Here is a 22,394-nt window from a genome sequence, read left to right as displayed (position 1 = left end):
CATCTCCCACCCCTTGTCTTTATTGTTGGGTCTTTGAACCGCTCGTATCCTCCCTGTTTCCCAGGTTTTTTTACCGCAGACTTTGCGAGTTTAAGGGACAGGCCGTTTTTCTGCCCTACTTCCGCCATTTCCTTGAATTTTTCTCTGGAAAATGGGGAGCAGGGGGGCTCCTCTGGTGGCGCAGTGGTTGAGAGTTCGCCTGCCGATGCAGGGGACACGGGTTCGTGCCCCGGTCCGGGAAGATCCCATATGTCGCGGAGCGGCTGGGCCCGTGAGCCATGGCCGCTGGGCCTGCGCGTCCGGAGCCTGTGCTCCGCAACGGGAGAGGCCACAGCAGTGAGAGGCCCGCGTATAGAAAAAAAAAAAAGGGGGGGGGAGCAGGAAGGAAAGGGGTTCCTGGAGCTTTCGTTAGCCCCTTCCTTTTTTCTGGAAATTGGTGGGGAAGGGTGACTCTCTTGATCCCAATTTCTTCTTTCTTCATCTCAGAAACAGGGTGGAGCATCTACTAGCCCGGCCCCTTTTGGGGGTCTTACGGCTGAAATTAGACGGAGTCTATCTTGACCCCTATTTCCGCTTTTTCTTCTTTTCTACTTATGTTGAACCCAATAAATAGGAGACATGGAGCATCTTCTCGAACCTCTGTTCCTCTTTTCTGAAATTGGGAATAGGGAGCGTTTAAGGAGAGGTCACAGCACCCTGGACTGAAAGGGGACCTCCTGAGTCTCCGACCTGGGTGCATGGGGGCGGCTCTCGTCCATTCAACCGCCCGGGAACCGCCGTGGGACAGGAGGAGGGCGTGACAATCTTTGATTGGCTACTTAGCCCGTCGCTCGAGGACTTAAGCCAATGAGAAGGCGCTGCGCAGCCCCGCCTCCCTAACGCTGGAGAGAGGCGGAGCCGGCAGGCGATTCCACCCCTCCCGCACCGCTTCTGCTAGCTACTGGATGCACTCGCTGTGCCCCGCCCCATTCTCGCGTCAATCTGCGTGAGAGCCCCGCCCCTCCCGGATCTGCGTGCGACCGTGGACCACATCCCTATCTGTGGCTCCTCCCCAGAATGGCGTCACGACCGCATCTGCATGTGAAGCCCCGCCCCTCTCTTTGCAGGACGTCACCGCGGACTGCAGGGGCCTGAGCCGCTGCCGTCGCCTCCGCTGCCACGCAGCCCCACATCAGCGCACTGGGGGCCCTGTCACCGCCGCTGCCAAAAAAGTCGCTGCCGCTAGGGTCGCCGCCGCATCAGTGTAGGGCAAGGTGAGCTCCTGGACGGTCCGGTGCGCTCCCTCTCGGAGCACCTACATAACCTTCATTTGACTGATGGGCTGGGGTAGGGGGACGAAGTTGGCCGGCGTTAAATGAGGGGAAGGATGCGGCGGTCGCGAGCCTGGGGAGGGGTAGGGCCCCGGCTCCCTCTACCTGCCCTATCCTCACCCCCACCCCCATCCCTCCACCCCCGGCTCTGCGGCGGAGGGGGAGGGGAGACGAGACGAGTGCCTTGCGGGAAGCTGTGCGCGCGGGAGGCTCCGTGCGTGCGCGTGCGCGTGGTGTGCACACGCGTGTGCGCGCCCGCCTGTGCGGGCGGATCTGTGTGTACCCTTGCTTGTATACCAGGGTATTCTCGTGTGACCCCTTGGAGGTCCCGATCCAAGTTTGTGCGTGTTTCAGGCATGTGGAGGGAGACGCGTGGACTGTGCGTGTGCGTGCACAGCAATGTGCATATGTGCACGGAGATGCGTGCCCGTGTGGGTTACGTGTACTCGGCTGCATGGGTGGAGGACGCAGTGCGCACGGGTGGGTTTGCACATTTGTATATGCATATCGGTGTGCAGACAGGCTCTGTCCCGTGCACCGAGTGTGTTCGACGCTCAGATATGCACGAGCGTGTCCGAGTGTGTGCCCTGCTGTGTGCACGTGAGCGTGTGCACGCCCCGCTCCTGTCACGTGATGTAACTGTCTCAGCCCGAGCTCTCCCAGCCTGGGAGTCTGGGAGGAGGACTGCGGACACGCGTCCCCATGGTACCGTACACGCGTGTGCACGTGCGCCCGCGTGGCTCAGTTCTGAGGAACATGAATGATTGATGGGGGGCGGGGCCGGCCGTGGTCACCCCTCCAGGCGCAGCTGTAGTGCTCAGGTTACAGCCGGACCCGGGGAGCAGGCCTGCTGGAGGGGGCTGCAGGGGTGTCTCCATCCCCTTCGTTCTGAGGTTCTTCCCTGAAACCTCGGGCCTTTCAAGGTCATGGCCCGCCCTCTGCCGTGGGCCGCACCGTTAGTACTGGGGCTCCTGATGGGATAAGGGTAATCTCCGTCCCTCTCTGGGAGCTCTCCATCCTGAGCCTGGGCTTGGCTGTTTGGGGATGGAGGGAGACCCCTCACGCTCCCCTACGCTCCGCACCCTCAGATGGCATCCGCCACAGACTCTCGCTATGGGCAGAAGGAGTCCTCGGACCAGAACTTCGACTATATGTTCAAGATCCTCATCATCGGAAATAGCAGCGTGGGCAAGACGTCTTTCCTCTTCCGCTACGCAGACGACTCCTTCACGCCTGCCTTTGTCAGCACTGTAGGCATCGACTTCAAGGTCAAGACCATCTACCGAAACGATAAGAGGATCAAGCTGCAAATCTGGGTGGGTCCAGCTGGGGGGCTTCTGGCTTCATCACTCTCCCTCCCGAGAATAGCAGCCCCAGCTTTGCCTATTTCTTTCCTGCCTAGATTCATTCATTACACACTGGGCATTTATCAAGCACTTACTGTGTACAAGGGGCTAGAGGCACTGAAGAGAGTGCCCCTGTTCTTCCATCAGTGCCTAATCAGTGCTCTTCAGGGGTGGGGAAGGAGCAAATGCTGGGTCCTCTCCTGACCCTGACATCACCAGATGCATCATTTGCTTGGTGCCTCAGTTTCCCCATGTTCAAGTTCCTCCATGTGTGTCTGTATCAGGTTTCAGAGGCATCTTGACCCCCAACCTCATTCCCTGGGACAGGAGCAGGCTCCTCCATCAGGGTCTTCTGGCCACTTCCGTCAACGCCCCCGAGGCCTGAGGAAGCCTGCTAAATCCTAAGTCAGAACTGCTCGTTCCCTGCCCACAGTCCTTCCATGGCTCCCACCTCACTCCGGGTAAAACCTGCACCCCTCCCTGCAGCCAGACCCTGCCTGGTCTGCCCCCGTTGTTACCCCATCGCATCTGTCTCCTTCCATCTCTGTCTCAGCCTCTTCATTGTTCCTCAAATGTACCAAATGCAGTCCCACTTCAGGGCATTTGCCCGGGCTGTGCCTTCTGCCTGGACTGTCCTTCCTCTGATCCCCACATGGCTCCCTCCCTCATCCTTCAAGTTTAAAATTGAAGGTAGCCCACGCTGCCCATCCTTGTCGGGCTTTTTTCTCCTCAGTCCTCACCACCCTCTGACGATACATTTTCTACCTTTTCACAGGTTTATTGTCTGTTTCCTGCACTGGATTGTCAGTTTCACAAGGGCAGTGATTTTGGTCCATTTTGTTTTCAGCTGTGTCCCCAGTGCCCAGCACAGGGTGTGGCACAGGTACACGTGTGTTGAATGAATGAGGGAACGATCCTGTAGGTACCTTAGGATGACTGGGTACCACATTCCCAGTGCAGGCAGCCAGCTCACTCTCCCTGACCCACTGTGCCTCTGGGCAAGCCCCTGCTCCTCTGGGCCTTGACCATCTCAGAGTTCATACCCACTCTGAGGAGTTTCCGTGTGTGTCCTCTCTGACACCCTGTCTCTTCTTCCCCAGGACACGGCGGGGCAAGAGCGGTACCGGACCATCACGACAGCCTACTACCGGGGCGCCATGGGCTTCATCCTCATGTACGATATCACCAACGAGGAGTCCTTCAATGCGGTGCAGGACTGGTGAGCGTGCCCCCACCCGCTCGCAGGTGGTCTTCTGAGCTAGGCTTGGTGTAAAGCCTGGAATACAGGCAGAGAACAGGGAACCCCAGCCGCTTGGCAGAAATGTAAATAACAATATTGGGGTCCCAGCCCTGCTATCAATCTATAATCATGAAAACAGTGTGGCATCAGCTCAAAATAATGGGAAACAGGGTTTCAGGTGGAAAAATGAAACTAAACATACAGGAAAAAAAATCTGGGAGGGACAGAAAATATGAAGACAGTTTGCATAGGTTAGAGGATATAAACATTTACATTTTCTGACTAGAGTAATGATAAAATTTGAGAAAATGTTTGAATTTGTTTAAGAGCGAGAATTCTTCTCTGGGGGTGGGGGGATCTGGGAAGGATGGGAAAGGCTGCTTGAAAGAGGGACTCCCAAGAGCAGTGAACTGTGGGAGCAGACACCTGCAGAGTGTTCCTGGCAGGACAAAGACAGGGAGGAGGATCGAGCCTGCCTCCCTCAAGAATTAAAGAATTAATGGGAGGTGGGGGCTGGAGTGGGGTGAGGACAGGGAGAAGGGGGAGAGGGGGGCGGAGCTCAGATTCTCCAAGCCCTAACGTCCCTCTGTCACCACCTCCTCCAGGTCAACCCAGATCAAGACCTACTCATGGGACAATGCCCAGGTGCTGCTGGTGGGGAACAAGTGTGACATGGAGGATGAGCGGGTGGTGTCGTCGGAACGCGGTCGGCAGCTGGCTGACCACCTGGGTGAGTACCCAGTGAGGCTGGACACCCACAGGCTAGGAAAGGGACACTGAGGCCCTGAAAGGGGAGGAGATACACCCAAAGTCTCACAGCAAAGCCAGGATGGGGCCTGGATTCGAATCCAGATGATTCATACTTTCTGCAAGCTGGCCTTGATCCAGGGGCCATTTGAGGTGAGTCCTTTTTTTTTAAATTAATTAATTTTATTTATTTATTTTTGGCTGCATTGGGTCTTCACTGCTGTGTGCGGGCTTTCTCTAGTTGCGGCGAGTGGGGGTTGCTCTTCGTTGCGGTGCACGGGCTTCTCATTGCGGTGCCTTCTCTTGCTGCGGAGCACGGGCTCTAGGCACGCAGGCTTCAGTAGTTGTAGCACGCGGGCTCAGTAGTGGTGGCTTGAGGGCTCTAAAGCACAGGCTCAGTAGTGGCGGCACACGGGCTTAGTTGCTCCGCGGCATGTGGGATCTTCCCTGACCAGGGCTCGAACCCGTGTCCCCTGCGTTAGCAGGCGGATTCTTAACCACTGCACCACCAGGGAAGCCCCTTGAGGGGGGGGTCTTGATGGATGCTTAGGAGTTCACTCTGCAGGAAGTTTGATTCATTCTGATACTCTCACTGCCCAGCCTTGTGCTGGGTGTTGCTGGGCCCCTGAGAGGCCTCCAGCTTTGTGAGAGAGGGAGGGACCTCAGCTGGGGGAGCCAGGCTCTGCCTGGCATAGGTAAGTCTTCCTGGAAGTGGGCCTTGGACCTGGTGCTTAAAGAAAAAGGGTGGTCTTTCAGACAGAAGAAACAGTGTGGGCAAAGGCCAAACGTGGGAAAGATCCTTTTGGCAAACAGTTTTATGTGACTGCAACATGAGGGTCACTTGGAGGAAATATGGCTGATCTTGCAGGGCCTGAAGCACGAGCTGAGGAGCCAGACTCTTCAGAGGGCAATAGGGAGCCATGGAGAGTGTGTGAGCAGGGGAAGGCCTGGGTCTGAATGTCAAATGCCACCAGGGCCAGGGCTAGGCTAGATGGTGGAAGCAGGGAAGTGGGTCTTACCAGGGCTCTGGGGACAATGAGAGGGGACAGTTTTAGGGTGAAGAAAGGAGTGCAGGAAATAAAAGGCTGACTCAGTCCTGTGTTGCTTCCCCAAGGGACCTGTCAGTGCCTTTAACATGCAGTTAGCACTGGGAATCTCCAGGTGTTACCTGCCCTTGTTAAAGTGTCTCTGGGCGTCGGGGGACCAGGGTCCTCACCCCTCCCTTCCCCGACCACAGGGTTCGAGTTCTTTGAGGCAAGCGCCAAGGACAACATTAATGTCAAGCAGACCTTTGAGCGGCTGGTGGATGTCATCTGCGAGAAGATGTCCGAATCACTGGACACAGCCGATCCTGCAGTCACGGGCACCAAGCAGGGCCCACAGCTCACGGACCAGCAGGCGCCCCCCCACCAGGACTGCGCCTGCTGAGAGCTGCCCCGCCCCATCCTGGCCCCGCCCCCTGGGCCTGAGCCAGGGCCCCTACTGGCCATGGGCGTGAGTCCCCTGCCCTGATTTAGCCCATCACCCTATTTATTATCGTAGCTATTTATTTATTTATTGGAGATGTCCCCCAAGGGCTCGGGCACCCCACCTGCTCCGTGCCCCACCCTGTACATACAGCCCTGTTCCTGCTCTGCAGTGGCGTGTCGTGGCCCCGTGAACTCACCACTCACCCTTCTCTCCAGACCCCACCTTTTTATAAATTCACCCCCCATTAACAGTTATCAGTTTTGAAGAGGGGGCCGGATGACACCCCAGGGCAGTCTGGTTGCGTGATGCAAGGTAGCCAGACCTGCCAGCCCCCTGGCTGTGACATGGTAGGTCCAGGTGGCTGCAGGCATCTCAGTGTGGACCACGGGGTAGGTCAGAGCCAGGAAATGGCCCGCCTGGCTCTTTGCCCCCAAGGTTGTACCTTTTTTTGGAGGGGGGTGGGGGCTGCTGTGGATATTCACCACCCTGGGACACCACCTCCCACCAGACCTGTTCTGATGTCATGAGTGTCAAACAAGCCCCCCAGTCCCCCCAGGAGATGTCATGACAACACTACACACACCCAATAAAGTGAATGGACGACACAGTGTCCCTATGAGCGCCGGCCTGCCAGTGCTGGCTTTGCTCATCCACGAGATTTTCAATTACAAAGAGAATTTAATTCTCTGTACTTCCATAGTCCACGAACAGAGGATGAGACTGGAGGCTACCCAGCCCCACCCAAGGCTCCAAATTCTGGGGGCCCTGCTCCAAGGGTATGGGCGATGTCCCCACCTTGGTCCCAGAGCCCAGCCCGCAGGAGTGTTGAGGGCTTGGTACTAGCTGGCTGGCTGAGGCCCAGTGCTGAGGATGGAACATCTGTCACCAGTCACTTGAGGCTCTCCCAGAAGGGTTGGGGGATGACGGTCCATCTTCATGGTTGTGTTCCAGATGGAGAAACAGAGGCCCGGCAGTGGGCTTGGAAGGGGCAGCCCAACCGGATGCCTAGGAATCAGGGTGGGCCTAGGACTGGCCCCAGCAGTCCGTTCCCCTTCCTGCCCAGGTGGCTGGTCAGCTGAGGGTCAGTCTTGCCCTGGCTGGCATGTGGTGGCAGTGTGTGGCAGCTCAGTCTGCACAGCGCCCAGGGCCACACAGCCGGGGGGCGCTGGGGGGCCTGGGATCTGTCCACACAAGAGGATCGGGTTACAGGCACTGTTCATCCCTCTGGGCTCCTCACCGAACCCTCCTCCACCCGTCAGGGCTGGGGTCAGCCTTGCCGGACAGATGCGGCAGGGACCTGGCCGAGGTCACATCAGACAGAAGACGTGGGCTGGTCTTCACCCCGCTGGTGATCAGCAACCCACCTACCCACCATGGGGTGCAGGTTGTCCCGGGCACAGGAGGCCCGCACCCTGGAGCGTAGTTGTACTGCCATTTGGGGCTCACACATGTGGCCCCCCAGGAGTCCCCTGGGTACTTGGTCTGCCCGCTGCGCTTACCCGGTATTTCAGATAGGAGAGGTATGTGTCCCAGCCCAGCGTCAGGCCGTTGATGTAGGTGACTCGGAACTGGGGGGGCACGAAGAGGAAATTCACCAGCTGCGCAGCGGGCCACACGCACCAGTCAGCCTACGGGGAGGGGTGGAATGCAGTGAGAGGCGGGGCCGGGAGGGACCTGGGTGGGGCCGGGTGGCTGTGAGAGGTGGGGCTTTGAAAGGGGGTGCCTGTGAAAGGGAGAGGAGGGACAGATGCAAGGGGCGGAGATGAAGGATAGGCGGGGCCTGGGCAGGCACGCCCACCTTGTAGAATTCCCAGAACTTGTCCCGCAGCTCCTGGCAGCTCTCGCCCAGGGTCTGGCCCTCCAGGCAGCCGAGGCCTAGGAAGGAAACCAAGAAATGAGAGTGTCAGAGGCTGGGGAGTACGACGGTAGAGCGGGTGGGGTAGGACCCCTGAGGAACAGTGTCTCAGGCAGAGGAAACAGGACACTTAAAAGCCTTGCAGTGGGAAGGGCAGCACAGCAGGGTGGCTAGGGTGGGTAAACAACAGAACAGGTCAAGTCGGAGAGAGGTGAGAGGAGAGAGGTCGGTCGTGAATAATTGCGTACCCTGAGGGATGCGTACGCCACACACCGTTGTTGAGGCTGAGGCTATTTTATTACCGGTCCTAGGATGCTTGTGCCCTGTCAACATCAGTCTCAGCTCCCCTTCCTCCAGCCTCAGAGCCTTTGCATGGGCTGTTCCCCCTGCCTGCTGGCTCCTCCTTCAAGTCTCAGCTGAGTGTCTTCTCCTTTGAGACGTTCTCCCAACCACCGTCCAGGGCAGCCCCATCAGACACTGTCTTCATCCTTCCTACATTTAGCATCATTCTCTGTGATTCTGCCATTCCCACTTGCCTCCACTGGGTCTGTCCTATCACCACTGTACCCCAGCCTTCAGGAGGTGTATCAGTAATGGGTCTCCACATCCTTAACACAAAGCTGGCTCTGTCCCTCCCGACCTATGAGGGGCAAAGCCCAAGCTCACGGGGCTCCTTACCCAAGAAGTACCAGACGCCCAGCATGGGAGAGGCCACCAGTTGGTCGACGAGGACCTTCCTGAGGACGTTTGGGAGGCCACGGAAGCCAGATGCAGGGAGCAGGCGGTCCAGCCAGAGGTACCAGTAGTGCAGGAAAGGGCCCATGCTGCAGCCCACAGCAAACATGCTCGCTGTGGGCGGTCCAAGAGTCAGGGGGTGCATGTTATTAGGCCAGCAAAGCCCCCAATTCACTCCCTCCCTAAGACCTGGGTAAGCCTGACACCCTTCCAGAGCCCAACCCATTACTAGCCCCACTGCCACGTACCATTCCAAGAGCTGCGTTTGCATTTTCCTCCCTCATTCCCTCACCACCGTGGCAGAGGGTTCTACCATCGCCCCGCTTTCCAGAGGAGGAAACAGAGGCACAGCGGGTAGGGAACTGTGGGACCAGGGCGCGATCCTAGGCTGGCTGGGGCCAGACGCTGCGCCCTTGACTACCCCGGGTGCAGCATCCTGTGCTCAACGCTAGGCCTCTCAGTGCAAGAGAGAGGGAAGCGGACCAGGGGTTGGGCGGGGACCTGACCCTCAGGATGGGAGCGAACAGAAACCCCACGTATGGTAGGGGATGAAGACCTCCGAGGGGGGAGGGGACAGAGATCGGGGAGGGGCTGTCTAGGGTGCACTCTGAGGTCAAGGGTCTTGCCAGGGACTGAAGTCACGGGTCATGGGTCACGGCACGCGGGTCCGGGTCACAGGTCTCCAAATTGAGGTTGGGGCCAAAGATCCTCTAGGGTCAAACGCCAGCAGCATTCGCCCCCTCACCTGAGCGCCGCGGGTCAAACTTCTGGCCGGGCCGAGCGCGGATCTCCCAGGACTGGCGCGCTCCATCCCCGGCCGCCATGAGAGCGCCGCAGCCCAGCGTGTTGGTGACGAGCAACGCACGGCCTTGGAACAGGGGCTGCCCCGCGGCCCAAAGGCCGCGCAGCCAGCACCAGCCGCCGGACACCATCGCCTGCCGCGACCTAGGAACTGGCACCCCCCGCCGCCCTGCTCATGCCGGCCAATCTCCAGTCACCCCGCGTCCCGGATGCCCGCCTCGCGCCGTGCTACCCAATCGCACGCTGCCTTCGTGATTTGCAGGCCTGCTCCAAGTCGCTGCAGCCAATCGTCGACCGCTTGCCTCTTCACTTTGCCCGCCCCAAGAGGTATTAGCCAATCAAAAGTCGGCATCCCGTCTAGAGGCTAATTGCCGAACGAAGCCGCACACCGCCTTCCTCGTCTTACAGGCCAATCGCAAATAGGTTTCGCGTCACACCGCGCATGCCAATTGCTGTCGTTCTAACCTCGTTTTCCCGCCCCTATCTGCTCTGGCCTATGGGTAACCGTCGCCACACCCTTATTTGCCTGCCCAGTACTGCACTGGCCAATCGGAGACCCTCACTGACTATCGTTAGTCTGGCAAATCACTGTCGTCCTGCCTCCCGCATTGAGATGGCCAATCTTGAACAATTCTACCGAATTCTCTCTTGTAGTTGCCCTCCAGATTTCCAGATTCTCCCGGAATTCCTGAAAAGGGGATCGGACTGTGGCCATGACTACCGGGACGGAAGTCCAATCCCGCAGAGACTCGAGAAAGTGGGGGCGGGGCTACAGTTCTGCGGCGCGCGCAGGCCGCTGGGATTCTTGTGTAGACGTTGACCTTGGTCCTGACTACTGCTGGGTATCTGACCTCAGTTCAAGAATAATATAATTAAAACGTTAGGCACTGTTCTGGGCACATGATGTGCATTAAGACATTTCACAGCAACTTTGTGTTGCTGCAGGGACAGTTTTATCACCATGTTATTTCCTGTGTTCCTGGAGGGGAAAATGTGAGTTTCAGTGGAAATCTGTGCGTTACCTACAGGAGCAGGGTGTCGCGAACTGTCGCCTGTGGGCCAAATCCTGTCGGCGCCGGTTTTGGTGAGGCTCGCGAGCTAAGAATTCTCTTACCTTTTTAAATTGGTCGGTGAAAAAATCCAAATAATATTCTGGGACATGTGAAAATTATATGAAATTCAAATTTCCGAATCCATAAATAAAGCTATGTTGGAACACAGTCATGCCCATTTGTTTCTTTATTGTCTACTCTCATTACAATGAGCAGTTGCAACAAAGATTATATGGTCTGCAAAAACTAAACTATTTGACTCTTTACAAAAATTTTTTTTTTCCTCTTTGTTAGAGGACACCCTTCAGGGTTTTCTGATTTTGATTCTATGGGAGATATTTTATAAACCCTGTGGTTATAACTGATAACAGAGGAAAATAATTCTTCCCTATAGACATGCAAATGAATTCTGCCGAGTGGAGAGATGCCCACCACCCCCAATTTTTTTGCCTTCATTTGCACATTCATTTTACTGTGCTTGTTTTGTCTGTTGTTTGGTTCTTCTTTGAAATGGGTTTAACGCCTGACCAGTTCCCTTTATTAACAACGAGTTAACAATTTTTAACACATGCTCATTTCTATTTCTGTATGAGAGTCGTGATTTTTACCTTTTTTGGGAAAATTATCCTTCAACACTTCCTATTGCTGTCAAGTAACTCAGCCTAGTATTCCAGGTTCCAGATTTTACTGCATTTTGGTGGAAAACCTCCAAAATGGTTAAAAGAGGGGGGAAAGTCAAATTATGATTCACGAAACAGAGTCAGGTAAACTTTTTCAACAGAGAAGTGCATTTTATGGTGGCTGAAGCCCTGGCAACTCCAAGAGGTAAGAGAATCTTGCTGATTCTCTATTTTTCTCATCTGTGTTTTCCTCTCTCTAGATAGGTGCCTTGTTTTTGATGCTTTTATGATGGATAATGTCACCAGCATTAGAGGCATCAGGGGCTGGGAATTTGGCTTTATGGTCTGACCATTTGGCAATCTCTATCAATGGATTACTGGCTGAAAAGCAGTGGAGGATCCATTAAGAATTTAGTGCCCACCAGGAGGAACAGCTTTTGATGGCTAGACCTGTGATTTTGGGTGTTTCTGTTGAAGGAGTTTTCAGAACATGGCACCCCAAAATATGCTGCTCTGGCAGATTGATTATTTTGAGTTAAAGGCATTAGTAAGACTGCAAGATGCAAGAAGGACTCTTGGTCTTTCCTTTTTCTTACTGAAAGCAGGAAATAAAATTCCTCCCTCTACTGGGAGGAAGAAACCCTCTTACCCCCAGAGACAGGGAGTCAAAGCTGAGAGAAATCTGTACAAACAGGTCTTGTTGAAATAACTCTTATCTTCCTTTAGTCTCCCCGTGTATTTTGGTTGCTTTTCTGCAGTTGACGCTCTGTTCAACCTAGTAAAAAGCAAGTCTTTGGGTCTTCATTTTTCTTGCGACGACTCCCACGTACATGTAAATAAATTTTTTATGCTTTTCCCCTGTTAATCTGTCTTGTGTGTCAGTCTCAGCCAGAGACTTGTTTGCCGAGAGCTTGGCTGGGCTTTCTGTCTGCTAGGCCATGCTGGTTTTGGTCCTACATGTCCAACCATCAGGTGAGAGCCCTGAGAATATGTAGATTGCCAGAAGGAAATGTGGGTTGCACCCCATTTGTGGCTAGGGTCCTACCAACCACGGGACCACTGTTGCCAGCCTCTGAGGGGAATTGTCTAAGTCTTTCTCTCTTTTGGCCATCTTTGGGAGTGGCTCTGGATCTTGAGAGAGCTGCATTTTTTCCACCCTCTTTGGGGACCCCTCATGCATCCATGGTTTAGTCATAGAAGGCTAATTGGTTTTGGTTTTGAATCACTTGGAATAGGTATGCTTTTGGTTAAAAAAAGAAGTTAAAAAAAAAAAAAAGGGAGGGCTTCCCGGGTGGCGCAGTGGTTGGGAGTCCGCCTGCCGATGCAGGGGACACGGGTTCGTGCCCCGGTCCGGGAAGATCCCATGTGCCGCGGAGCGGCTGGGCCCGTGAGCCATGGCCGCTGAGCCTGCGCGTCCGGAGCCCGTGCTCCGCAACAGGAGAGGCCACAGTAGTGAGAGGCCCGCGTACCGCAAAAAAAAATTAAATAAATAAATAAATAAATAAATAAAAGGGAGTTCAATACTGCCAGTAAAATTTACTGTTTGGGCTGAAACCTGATGATAAGATATTGAAAGTATTTTTTTTTTAAAGGAACTCTATGTCAGAAACTGGCTTTATTGGAGACATATTCAGAGCCTGATTGGAACTATTTTCAAGGCCTTCTTTCCTAAGCTAAAATGGAACTATGTACTCAGAGGGCTATTTGGAAATACACCGGCAAGAAAAAAAGTTTAAAAAGGCTTCTTCACAAATGTTAGTAACTTGTTCCATCTGCCAGAAACACACTTTGGATCCAACTTTTTTTTTTCTTCAATAATGAGTTAAAATTCTTGTATCTGTCTCATGTAAAATTTAAAAATAAAAGTTATAAGATCTCTGTTTGCTTCTGTCTCTATGTTTATGTTTGTCTATATACACGTGATATTCTTCTACCTCTGGGAAGTATTGCTAAAAATTAACTTGTAAAAGAGCTCTATTTAATTGGCTTAAAAAAAAGTGCTTATGTAAGTTGATTAGTCAAACAAACTAATTGTCTCTTCTAGATGCTTAGATCATAAAACTGTAAATTCAAACTAAGAACAAAACAGACAATAAAAGTGAATTGCACAACAGTAAATTTTAAAATAAAGGAGGTCATATATTTAACTTTTTACATTCTTTGCTTCTGTGATTTTTGATACATGCTTGATTTATCAACAAGAAAAATAACAAGATTATGGCTAGCTATTTAATGATTCATGAAATTTTCATGAATAATTTAAGCATAATTGTTAAAAACAAGTTAAGTAATAGACGTAAATGGGATAAAAGTTTATAAGTGAACGTCTCAACAATAATTTTGTTTTATAATGTCTCCTTAAAAATAGTTTCCAGAATCATTTTGGAAACTTGAAACCTTATACTAAGTTAAGTGAAATGGTGGATATTCATTGAATATGTAAATAATTTTCAAATATGAGAAAATACTAAAATATTAATCACTAAATATAAGTTTATCTCGTTGGCTTCTTAATTTTTACAAAGGGACTAGTGATGTTTCCGTTAGTAAACACGTCCTTTGCCACATCAAAAAATTGTATTATAAGGAAGCATATGCCTCTAGAAATTATGAAATGATGTATTCATAAATTTGCTAATCTACTATAGAATGTTGGTATGGCCATAGGCAGTTTACAATTGCTTGCTTCCTAGTTTTCACTGGAACTTAGGGTTATGAATTATAATCAATGTAAGTAAATGAAACTGCTAGGAATAATAAAGGTACAGAAAAAAAACTGTATGTGAAGTGTGCAAGGAAAATAAGATGTGTTTCTGCAGGAAAAAGTATGAGGTATGAAGGATGCGCTCTTTATTTTTTTAATTAGCAAGTATTTAATGTAATTTATTTATTTTTGGCTGCGTTGGGTCTTCGTTGCTGTGCATGGGCTTTCTCTAGTTGCGGCGAGCGGGGACTATTCTTCGTTGCGGTGCGCGGGCTTCGCATTGCGGTGGCTTCTCGTTGTGGAGCACAGGCTCTAGGCGCGTGGGCTTCAGTAGCTGTGGCACACAGGCTCAGTAGTTGTGGCACTCTGGCTTAGTTGCTCCACGGCATGTGATATCTTCCTGGACCAGTGATTGAGCCCTTGTCCCCTGCATTGGCAGGCGGATTCTTAACCACTGAGCCACCAGGGAAGTCCAAGGATGCGTTCTTAGGAAGGAAAAAGAAGAGTAATTTTGTCCTTGTTTAAGGGTATTTAGTGATTGTTTCAAAATACAAAAGAGGAAAATAAAGGAGAAAAACCTAAATGGATTTAGAAAGTTGGAGAGGGAGAAAGAGGAAATCTTATCTTGTGCGGTCAAGTTGGTGAAAATTAAATGGATTATTATAAGAATTTTAAAAATGAGCTTTGTTTAAAAAATTTTTTTTATTGAAATATAGTTGATTTACAATGTTGCCTTAGTTGCAGGTGCACAGCAAAGTGATTCAGTTATACATACATATATACCTATCTATTCTTTTTTAGATACTTTTTCATTATAGGTTATTACAAGATATTGAGTATAGTTCCCTGTGCTATACAGTAGGTCCTTGTTGGTTATCAACAATGAGCTTTAATATCAATAATGTGACTATGCAAAACTAGAATTTGACTTTCTTTCTCTGTTAAAAGAATAACATTTTCTTGGATTATTGTAAAAGATTTTTCTTTACCTGTTAAGTAATTCATATAGAAAACAAAGATTCTGTTTTATCAAAATGTTGTCTTTATCAAGTCTCTAATTAGGAAAACTGAGTCGTCTCAAAATTAAAAGAGCTGGAGCTTTTTCTTTTATTATGTTACTGTATTTGCCTATAAAATCTTCTGTTGCCACTTTGGTTAAATAGGTAACTGAGTATTGTTTCATAATAATTTGTGAGCTTATTTAACCTAGTGTTCAAATCTTTGACATTTTGGACAAACTTCCCAAAGTCAAATTCTAAATTTTATTTCCCCTACACTGTGTTTCCTCTTGAGCCATGGTTGACATTTTAGAATTGGAGCCACTAAACTCTGTCTGCACACCTATTGGTCTGTAATTCAGAGAGGCCTTTACTTCTCATTATGTATGTTGTATTTTTCTACACCAAGAGGTGTGAGAGGCAGAATTCTAAGATATGGCCCCAAGATTTCTGCCTCAGATGTACATCAGTACATCCTCCTCAAGTGTAGGTAGAACTTGTGAATATGATAAAATGCAAATATGACTTTATGTTGTATTTTAGAAGGGATTTTTTAAAAACTTATTTTACTGAAGTATAGTTGATTTACAGTGTTGTGTTAATTTTTAGAAGGGATTTTGTAGGCATAAGTACCCTAGTCCGTTAATTAAAAAGGAGCTTGGGGGCTTCCCTGGTGGCGCAGTGGTTGAGAGTCTGCCTGCCGATGCAGGGGACATGGGTTTGTGCCCTGGTCCGGGAGGATCCCACATGCCGCGGAGTGGCTGGGCCCGTGAGCCACGGCCGCTGAGCCTGCGCGTCTGGAGCCTGTGCTTCGCAACGGGAGAGGAAAGGAGCTTGGTTAGTGCCCTCACCGTGATACATTTCTTTTTTTTTTAATTGTAGTCTAGTTGTATAATATTATATAGGTTATAGGTATACAATATAGTGATTCACAACTTTTAAAGGTTATACTCCATTTGTAGTTATTATACAATGTTGGTGGGACTTCCCTGGCAGCTCAGTGGATAAGACTCCCCGCTCACAATGCAGGGGGCCTGGGTTCGATCCTTGGTCAGGGAACTAGATCCCACATGCATGCCACAACTAAGAGTTTGCGTGCCACAACTAAGGAGCCCGCCTGCCACAACTAAGACCTGGTGCAACCAAATATATAAATAAATATTTTTTTAAAAGATTGGGCTTCCCTGGTGGCACAGTGGTTAAGAATCCGCCTGCCAATGCAGGTGACACGAGTTTGAGCCCTGGTCCAAGAAGATCCCACATGCCACGAAACAGCTAAGCCGATGCGCCACAACTACTGAGCCTGTGCTCTAGAGCCCGTGAGCCACAACTACTGAGCCTGCATGCCACAACTACTGAAGCCCATGCACCTAGAGCCCGTGCTCTGCAACAAGGGAAGCCACCGCAATGAGAAGCCCGCGCACCGCAACGAAGAGTAGCCCCCGCTCGCCACAACCAGAGAAAAGCCCACGTGCAGCAACAAAGACCCAACGCAGCCAAAAATAAAATAAATAAAATTAAATTTAAAAGAATATTGGCTATGGTCCCCGTGTTGTAGAATATATCCTTGTAGCTTATTTTATACCTAATAGTCTCTACCTCTTAATCCCCTACCCCTATATTGCCCCTCTCCCCTCCCCCTCCCCACTGGAAACACTAGCTTCTTTATATCTGTGAGGTCTTCTTCTTCTTTTTTTTTTTTAACATCTTTATTGGAGAATAATTGCTTTACAATTGTATGTCAGTTTCTGCTTCATAACGAGGTGAATCAGTTATACATATACATATATCCCCATATCTCCTCCCTCTTGCGTCTCCCTCCGACCCTCCCTATCCCACCCCTCTAGGTGGTCACAAAGCACCGAGCTGATCTCCCTGTGCTATGCGGCTGCTTCCCACTAGCTATCTATTTTACATTTGGTAGTGTATATATGTCCATGCCACTCTGCTTCTTTTTTGTTACATTCACTAGTTGGTTGTATTGTTTAGCTCTGTGATACATTTTCTTTAAAAAAAATTTTTTTAGTATTTATTTATTTATTTATTTTACTTTTGGCTGCGTTTGGGTCTTAGTTGCAACTCGTGGGATCTTTCGTTGTGGTGTGTGGGCTCCAGAGGGCGTGGGCTCAGTAAGTTGTGGCGTGCGGGCTTAGTTGCCCTGCAGCATGTGGGATCTCAGTTCCCTGACCAGGGATCCAACGCCCATCCCCTGAATTGGAAGGCAGATTCTTAAGCACTGGACCACCAGGGAAGTCCCTGTGATACAATTCTATTTGGCAGATTCCTGAAGGTGCATTGGCTGATGTTAGGGAACCACAGGACAGCATTATCAATCCTAATTCCAGTTATTCGTTCAGATGTGAACTTGGCCACGATCCCACCACATTGCATTTAGTCATCCCCTTTCTTTAGGCTCCTCTGGTCTGTGATTCTGGGTTTTTTCTTGTTTTTCATGACCTTGACACTTTTGAAGAGGACAGGTGGGACATTTTGTAGAATGTCCCTCTATCTTGGTTCGGGTGCTGTTTTCTTGTGGTTAGGCTGGGGTTCTGGGTCTTTGGGGAGAATCCCACAGAGGTGGTGTCCTCCTTGTGTCAGATGGTGCGTGTGATATCGCATGATTTACCCCAGTGACGCTAACTCGGATCACATGATGTTAACCAGGATCACGTGATTAAGGGACGTCTGCCAGGTGTTTCTACTCCACTGTCAGGTTACAATTTCTCGCTTTCCCTACTCTTTGGAATTGAGTTCCCAAATCCAGTCCACTCTCAGGGCTAGAGTGGGGTGGTGGTGGTGGAATTAAGCTCCACCTCCTGGAAGACAGACTGTTTCCAGATATAATTTCACCAGCCAGTTTCAAGAAACTAAGTTGAACTTTTGGGAGCCAGTGCTTACAAAACCCTCACAGGAAACCTGGCTTGTCCCTGGCTTGAGGGTCAGCCCTACAGGTCCAGCCTGGCCAACCAAGATCCTTGCCATACTTTGGGGACATCAAAGAAGAAAGAAATTCACCAAAAGGCACAGATGAAACTGCAGGTGAAACTCGAGTTGTCATCTCCAGTTAACAAATGATAGAGGCTTCTAGAAGTCCACCCTGAGATTCCTTACAGAAACTTCCAGTAAAGCAAACTGAACTCCTGCTGCACCTGTGTAAAATAATCAGGGCAAATCCCATGAGACCTGTCAAGGAAGGACTTTCTTTGAGATTTTATTTTTTTATTTATTTTTATTTTTTTGGCTGAGTTGGGTCTTTGTTGCTGCGCGTGGGGTTTCTCTAGTTGTGGAGAGCGGGGGCTACTCTTCGCTGTGGTACGCCACCTTCTCATTGTGGTGGCTTCTCTTGTTGAGGATCACAGGCTCTAGGGCATGTAGGCTTCAGTAGTTGTGGCCTGAGGGCTCAGTAGTTGTGGCTCGCAAGCTCTAGAGCGCAGGCTCAGTAGTTGTGGCGCACGGGCTTAGTTGCTCCACGGCATGTGGGATCTTCCCGGACCAGGGATCGAACCTTTGTCCCCTGCATTGGCAGGCAGATTCCCACTGTGCCACCAGGGAAGTGCCTCAGCCTGCCATTCTAACTCCTGATTTTGCTGCTGTCTGGGCCTTTTTACACTGGTTCCCCTTCCCTGAAACGCCATGATTTCCCCCCAGTGAACATATTCTTTCAAACTCCCCAGACAAGGTCCCTGCCCCATCCTCTGGCCTTGCCTGGCTCCAGTTACCATTCTCTGGCTTGACCCATAACACCCAATGTGAGGCAACAAAAAGGGGTAGCTAGGGATGTTTGTTGAATTAATAAATACATTTTCTGCCCAATGAACTCCTAGTCACCCTTCAAAACCCCAGTCCCAATGTCCCTCCTCCCTATGCAGAACGTTCACTCTTCCAATGGGTTCTCTAGTGCTGGTGCCTCCCCCTCTAGCCCATCCCTGCCCCCATGGGACTAGGAATGTCTGTCTGGCTCTGCATCCCCTGGACAGGGGGCTTCTCAGGGGTTCCAACATTGTGCAGATCCAGGAAAAGGGGATTTGCTGACTTATCAAATGAATCACAACATGCAGAAGTGTTTATTGAACTTGTTTCAGTGTAGCACCGTTCTCAGTGGGGCAAGATTCTTGATCTCAGGGCAGAATTTTGAGTCTCGGCTTCGTGGAATGTGTAGAAGTTATCTGGATGATAAGTAGTGGCTGCTGAGTCAGGGATCAAAAAATGAGGGCAGGTGGGATCTTGTTCTTCCTGTATCAGTTCCCTCCCAGGGCACCGGCCATCACTTGAAGCAGACTTCCTTGTGGGAACTGGCTATGAGTTGGCAGACATCCGGCTTCTTGCCCTGGAGGAGATGGCCACGAGTTGGGGTCCTGAAAGGAGACCCTGCCCCCACCAGCTGAGTCCCTCTGTTCCCTGTCTAGCTTACCTGGTACAACTGGCAGACGAGGCGTAAGAGCTGGTCCTCCTCTTTCATGGGTTTCTGCACAAGCAAGACAGGAGGTCATAAGTCCCACCTGCCCCAACCAATCCGTGCTCGGCCCAGAAGGGGCCGCAGATGGCCCCAAGTCTGGCCCCTGCCTCCTGCCTCCCAGCCCAGTGGTCACATCCATCAACCCGGTCCCTGCCTGGGGGATGACCCGAGGGCTGCATGAGTTCTTACCCCATTGACGACGACCCAGGGCACATACTGGTGGGGTGGCTGAAGAGCGTCCGTGAGCTGGGCATTGATGTGTAAGAGCTGCATGCCACGGTCTCCTGTGGCACACTCCATGATGGAGTCAGGGGACACCTTTGGAGCATAGATCTGCAGGCACTGAGGGCAGAGGGGGAGCTGGCCAGCTGGGGTGTTGTCTCAGCTTCCTCCCTGTTATCTCCCCAACGGTCCTCCCACTAGCACCACCCCCAACCCAAGCCAAGCTTCTGTTTCCTCACTAGCAACAGGAGACAGTTGGGTTCACAGAGATGCAGCAATGCCCATAAACAACGGGTGCTTAATACGTGTCTGAGTGGAGGCCCCCAAGGCAGGGGCTCAGGCTGCTCCTGTCTCCCATAAGACCAGACCCGCAGCCCGACCCCTATAGTGTTTTATCTTCCTGAGAGCATCCGTACTTGCTCTTCCCTCTGCCAGGAGCACTTTTCCTTCCCCTTCCCCTGAGTCTCCTGAGTCTCCCCTCATCCTTTGCACTCCATACTACGACTCTGCAGGGCCTGGAGGTGTCTCAGGGTGTCTCAGGTCTCTTGGGTGGCCCAGATGTTTGATGAATGAATAAACAATCAGGGCAAATGAGCCACTCCTTTAGTTCTTTTTCATAACCCCCCAGGGAGTTAAGTGGGCCTGTCCTGTCATCTCCTTACCCCAGAGAAGGATCACCATCTGTGTCCCTGCACATTCCTGTTCATCCGAGCCCAGCTCGGAGGCATCTTGTCCAGGAAGCCCTCCCTGATCTACCCACTTCCCCAGAAGATCTTCGTTCTCTCGATTCAGAGATCGAGGCTTCGAGAGGGGAGGCTGTTTTCCTGGGGCTGCACGGAGAGTGGTAGTCATGGCCAGCACTTGAACCTGGGTCTGTCTGGATGCAGGAAGGCCAGGGCCCTCCAACCCAGGCTGAGTGAGGGGCATTGCTCACCGGCTTCAGATTTTTCTCCATGTCATCCATTTCCTCTAGGCAGACAATGGTCAGGAAGGCCGCGCTCCTCTCTAGCTGGTCCAACACGCAGGCCTGGGGGGGAGCAGGCAAGGATGTGAGGGTGGCCCAGAGCACCCCAAGACCACTCCGGGAATAACCACGAGTGTCCACTAATAAAGCGGAGAATGAAGACGTGATTAAATGGAGGCACACAGGCAAGGGACGGAGCTGGCTGCAGTCCATCCTTTATGAGCCTTGATTTCATTTTCCTCATGGCGGGCAGCCTCCCCAGCCTCGTGCCCCCTGCTCGGGAACTCTGGGTGCTGCTCACCTCCACCTTGTTAAGCTTGCACTCCTGCTCGCCGTGCTGGCACGTGAACTCCCACCTGCCGCTGATGTTCTGTTCCTGAAAAGCAGTGGGGTGAGTGCTGGCTGCCCCCCCCCCGACCCCCTTACCCTGGCCACGGGCCTCAGTTTCACCTGTACCCACGCACCTGAGCGTTTCCGTAGGGCACCAGCGTGACATTGAGGATTTCCTGGACCATCAGCCACGTCGGGAAGAGCTCTCGGATCAAGAAGTACCGGCAGCCGGGGCACAGTGACTCATAGTAGAGGCTCACGTTGATGGGCGGAGGGTCAGACTTCCGGAGGGGCGCCTGCCGGCACAGCTCACCAGCCTGCATGGAAGTAAGGGATGTGATTCAAATGCAGCTCTGCTTGGTTCTCTTGCAGGAAGGGAGCTGCAAACAGTAGGTGCTCCATCTCACACTCCTTCCAGACCTTGCCAGGTGGAATCCGGACTCTGAGGCTTTACAGCATTCCTAAATATTCCTAAATATCAGTCTGTCTGCAGAATGGATGTGACAAAGATTTGCAAACGGTAGGCAGTTAATGAATGCACAAGTCTTGCTTTCTTCCTCCAGGTGAGGTGAAACTCCTCACCCAGGGGGACGCCATGCAGTAAGAATTCAAGGCATGCACATTTCTGGTATCTGCTGTCAATCCTGCCTTCTCGTGAGGCACACCACTAAGGCAGGCTCATTCGTTTCCACTTCATCCCTAGAGCCTTGGCCCTGAGCTGAGCAAGGCCCTACATAGCCGCTTGACTCATTTATTCTTCCTCTCAACGGGCCTACTGAACCCCTCCCAAGGCACTGCAGAGGCGGCGCCTAATAGGTGTTGACTTCCGACTACAGCTGAGGGGCGGCGGGCGGTCGCGTCTGTGAGCGAGTCGTTCAGCCTCCGGGGCATCTGCTTACTCCGCACCAGGAGCACGCGAGCTCTTCCCCGGCCGAAATGCACCCGATAAGGAGCCCCTAATGAATGCGGTGGCCACGCGCAGGCCGCTTAGCTAGTCTGGGCTTCCCTTGGCCTAAAAGCGGAGACTCTGATTCCTGCTCCAGATGTACACAGTAGGTGCTCAGTGCACCCTGGGGGGGCGGGGGGAGTTGCGGGGGGATGGGGTGGGGGGACAGCTGAGCGACTCAGACTCCAGTTAGGAAAGCGAAAGGGAGAGGAAAGTATGGCCAAAGTGTCAGGATTGAAGCGGGGGTGGGGGCGGGGCGGCGGCCGGCACCGACCCGGGCAGCGTCCCCTCCGGACCCCGGTCGTCCCCGTCGAAGTCTGGGGTGCGGAAGGAGCCGAGCGCACCTCGCCTGGTCGCTGGTCCCCGCCGGCCCGCCCGCCGCGTCGCCTTCTCTACCTCGCAGGGGGCCGCCCCCTCGGGGAGTATTTCCAGCGGGGACGCCCGCGCCGCAGCGGCGACCTCCAGCAGCAGAAGCAGGAGAGGCAGGAACGGCAGGAGAGGCGACGAGGCCATCACAGTGGGGGCGAAAGTGCGACGGCGGGAGCAGCCTCCCGGGGAAGAAGCCACCTTTAACCAGGCGGTGGCCCAGCCCCCAGGT

The 22,394-nt window shown here is 52.0% G+C and overlaps 3 protein-coding genes across 3 annotated transcripts; 1 reads left to right on the top strand and 2 right to left on the bottom strand.

Annotated features, from left to right (window-relative positions):
* Positions 1 to 1,107: 1,107 nt before the first annotated feature.
* RAB3A (RAB3A, member RAS oncogene family) lies at positions 1,108 to 6,718 on the top strand. Its single transcript, XM_081233987.1, has 5 exons — positions 1,108 to 1,253; positions 2,399 to 2,626; positions 3,757 to 3,875; positions 4,502 to 4,626; positions 5,881 to 6,718. The coding sequence occupies exons 2-5, from the start codon at positions 2,399 to 2,401 to the stop codon at positions 6,069 to 6,071; spliced, it is 663 nt and encodes a 220-aa protein (XP_081090113.1). The 5' UTR covers positions 1,108 to 1,253; the 3' UTR covers positions 6,072 to 6,718.
* Positions 6,719 to 6,771: 53 nt separating this feature from the next.
* MPV17L2 (MPV17 mitochondrial inner membrane protein like 2) lies at positions 6,772 to 9,700 on the bottom strand. Its single transcript, XM_081233986.1, has 5 exons — positions 9,449 to 9,700; positions 8,647 to 8,817; positions 7,912 to 7,988; positions 7,613 to 7,741; positions 6,772 to 7,294 (listed from the first exon to the last, which is right to left on the bottom strand). Exons 1-5 carry the CDS (start codon positions 9,633 to 9,635, stop codon positions 7,196 to 7,198), a joined length of 663 nt encoding a protein of 220 aa, XP_081090112.1. The 5' UTR covers positions 9,636 to 9,700; the 3' UTR covers positions 6,772 to 7,195.
* A 9,219-nt stretch (positions 9,701 to 18,919) lies between these two features.
* On the bottom strand, positions 18,920 to 22,394 carry IFI30 (IFI30 lysosomal thiol reductase). The gene is made up of 7 exons (XM_081233183.1): positions 22,193 to 22,394; positions 20,985 to 21,167; positions 20,822 to 20,896; positions 20,491 to 20,583; positions 19,524 to 19,676; positions 19,290 to 19,343; positions 18,920 to 19,205 (listed from the first exon to the last, which is right to left on the bottom strand). The coding sequence occupies exons 1-7, from the start codon at positions 22,307 to 22,309 to the stop codon at positions 19,143 to 19,145; spliced, it is 738 nt and encodes a 245-aa protein (XP_081089309.1). The 5' UTR covers positions 22,310 to 22,394; the 3' UTR covers positions 18,920 to 19,142.

This window comes from Mesoplodon bidens (genome assembly GCF_964165515.1).
Source record: "Mesoplodon bidens genome assembly, chromosome: 4".
Lineage (NCBI taxonomy): Eukaryota > Metazoa > Chordata > Mammalia > Artiodactyla > Ziphiidae > Mesoplodon > Mesoplodon bidens.
The sequence above is the reverse complement of the archived record's forward strand: the minus strand, read 5'-3'. Positions and strand labels throughout refer to the sequence as shown.

Coding starts and splice junctions, on each gene's coding strand:
- RAB3A (XM_081233987.1), top strand. CDS start 2,399: ATGGCATCCGCCACAGACTCTCGCTATGGGCAGAAGGAGTCCTCGGAC. Junction 2,627..3,756: donor GGATCAAGCTGCAAATCTGG/GTGGGTCCAGCT, acceptor CTTCTTCCCCAG/GACACGGCGGGGCAAGAGCG. Junction 3,876..4,501: donor TTCAATGCGGTGCAGGACTG/GTGAGCGTGCCC, acceptor CACCTCCTCCAG/GTCAACCCAGATCAAGACCT.
- MPV17L2 (XM_081233986.1), bottom strand. CDS start 9,635: ATGGTGTCCGGCGGCTGGTGCTGGCTGCGCGGCCTTTGGGCCGCGGGG. Junction 8,818..9,448: donor GTTTGACCCGCGGCGCTCAG/GTGAGGGGGCGA, acceptor GACCGCCCACAG/CGAGCATGTTTGCTGTGGGC. Junction 7,989..8,646: donor GGGCGTCTGGTACTTCTTGG/GTAAGGAGCCCC, acceptor TTTCCTTCCTAG/GCCTCGGCTGCCTGGAGGGC.
- IFI30 (XM_081233183.1), bottom strand. CDS start 22,309: ATGGCCTCGTCGCCTCTCCTGCCGTTCCTGCCTCTCCTGCTTCTGCTG. Junction 20,897..20,984: donor TGCCCTACGGAAACGCTCAG/GTGCGTGGGTAC, acceptor ACTGCTTTTCAG/GAACAGAACATCAGCGGCAG. Junction 19,206..19,289: donor TCGTCTGCCAGTTGTACCAG/GTAAGCTAGACA, acceptor CATCTCCTCCAG/GGCAAGAAGCCGGATGTCTG.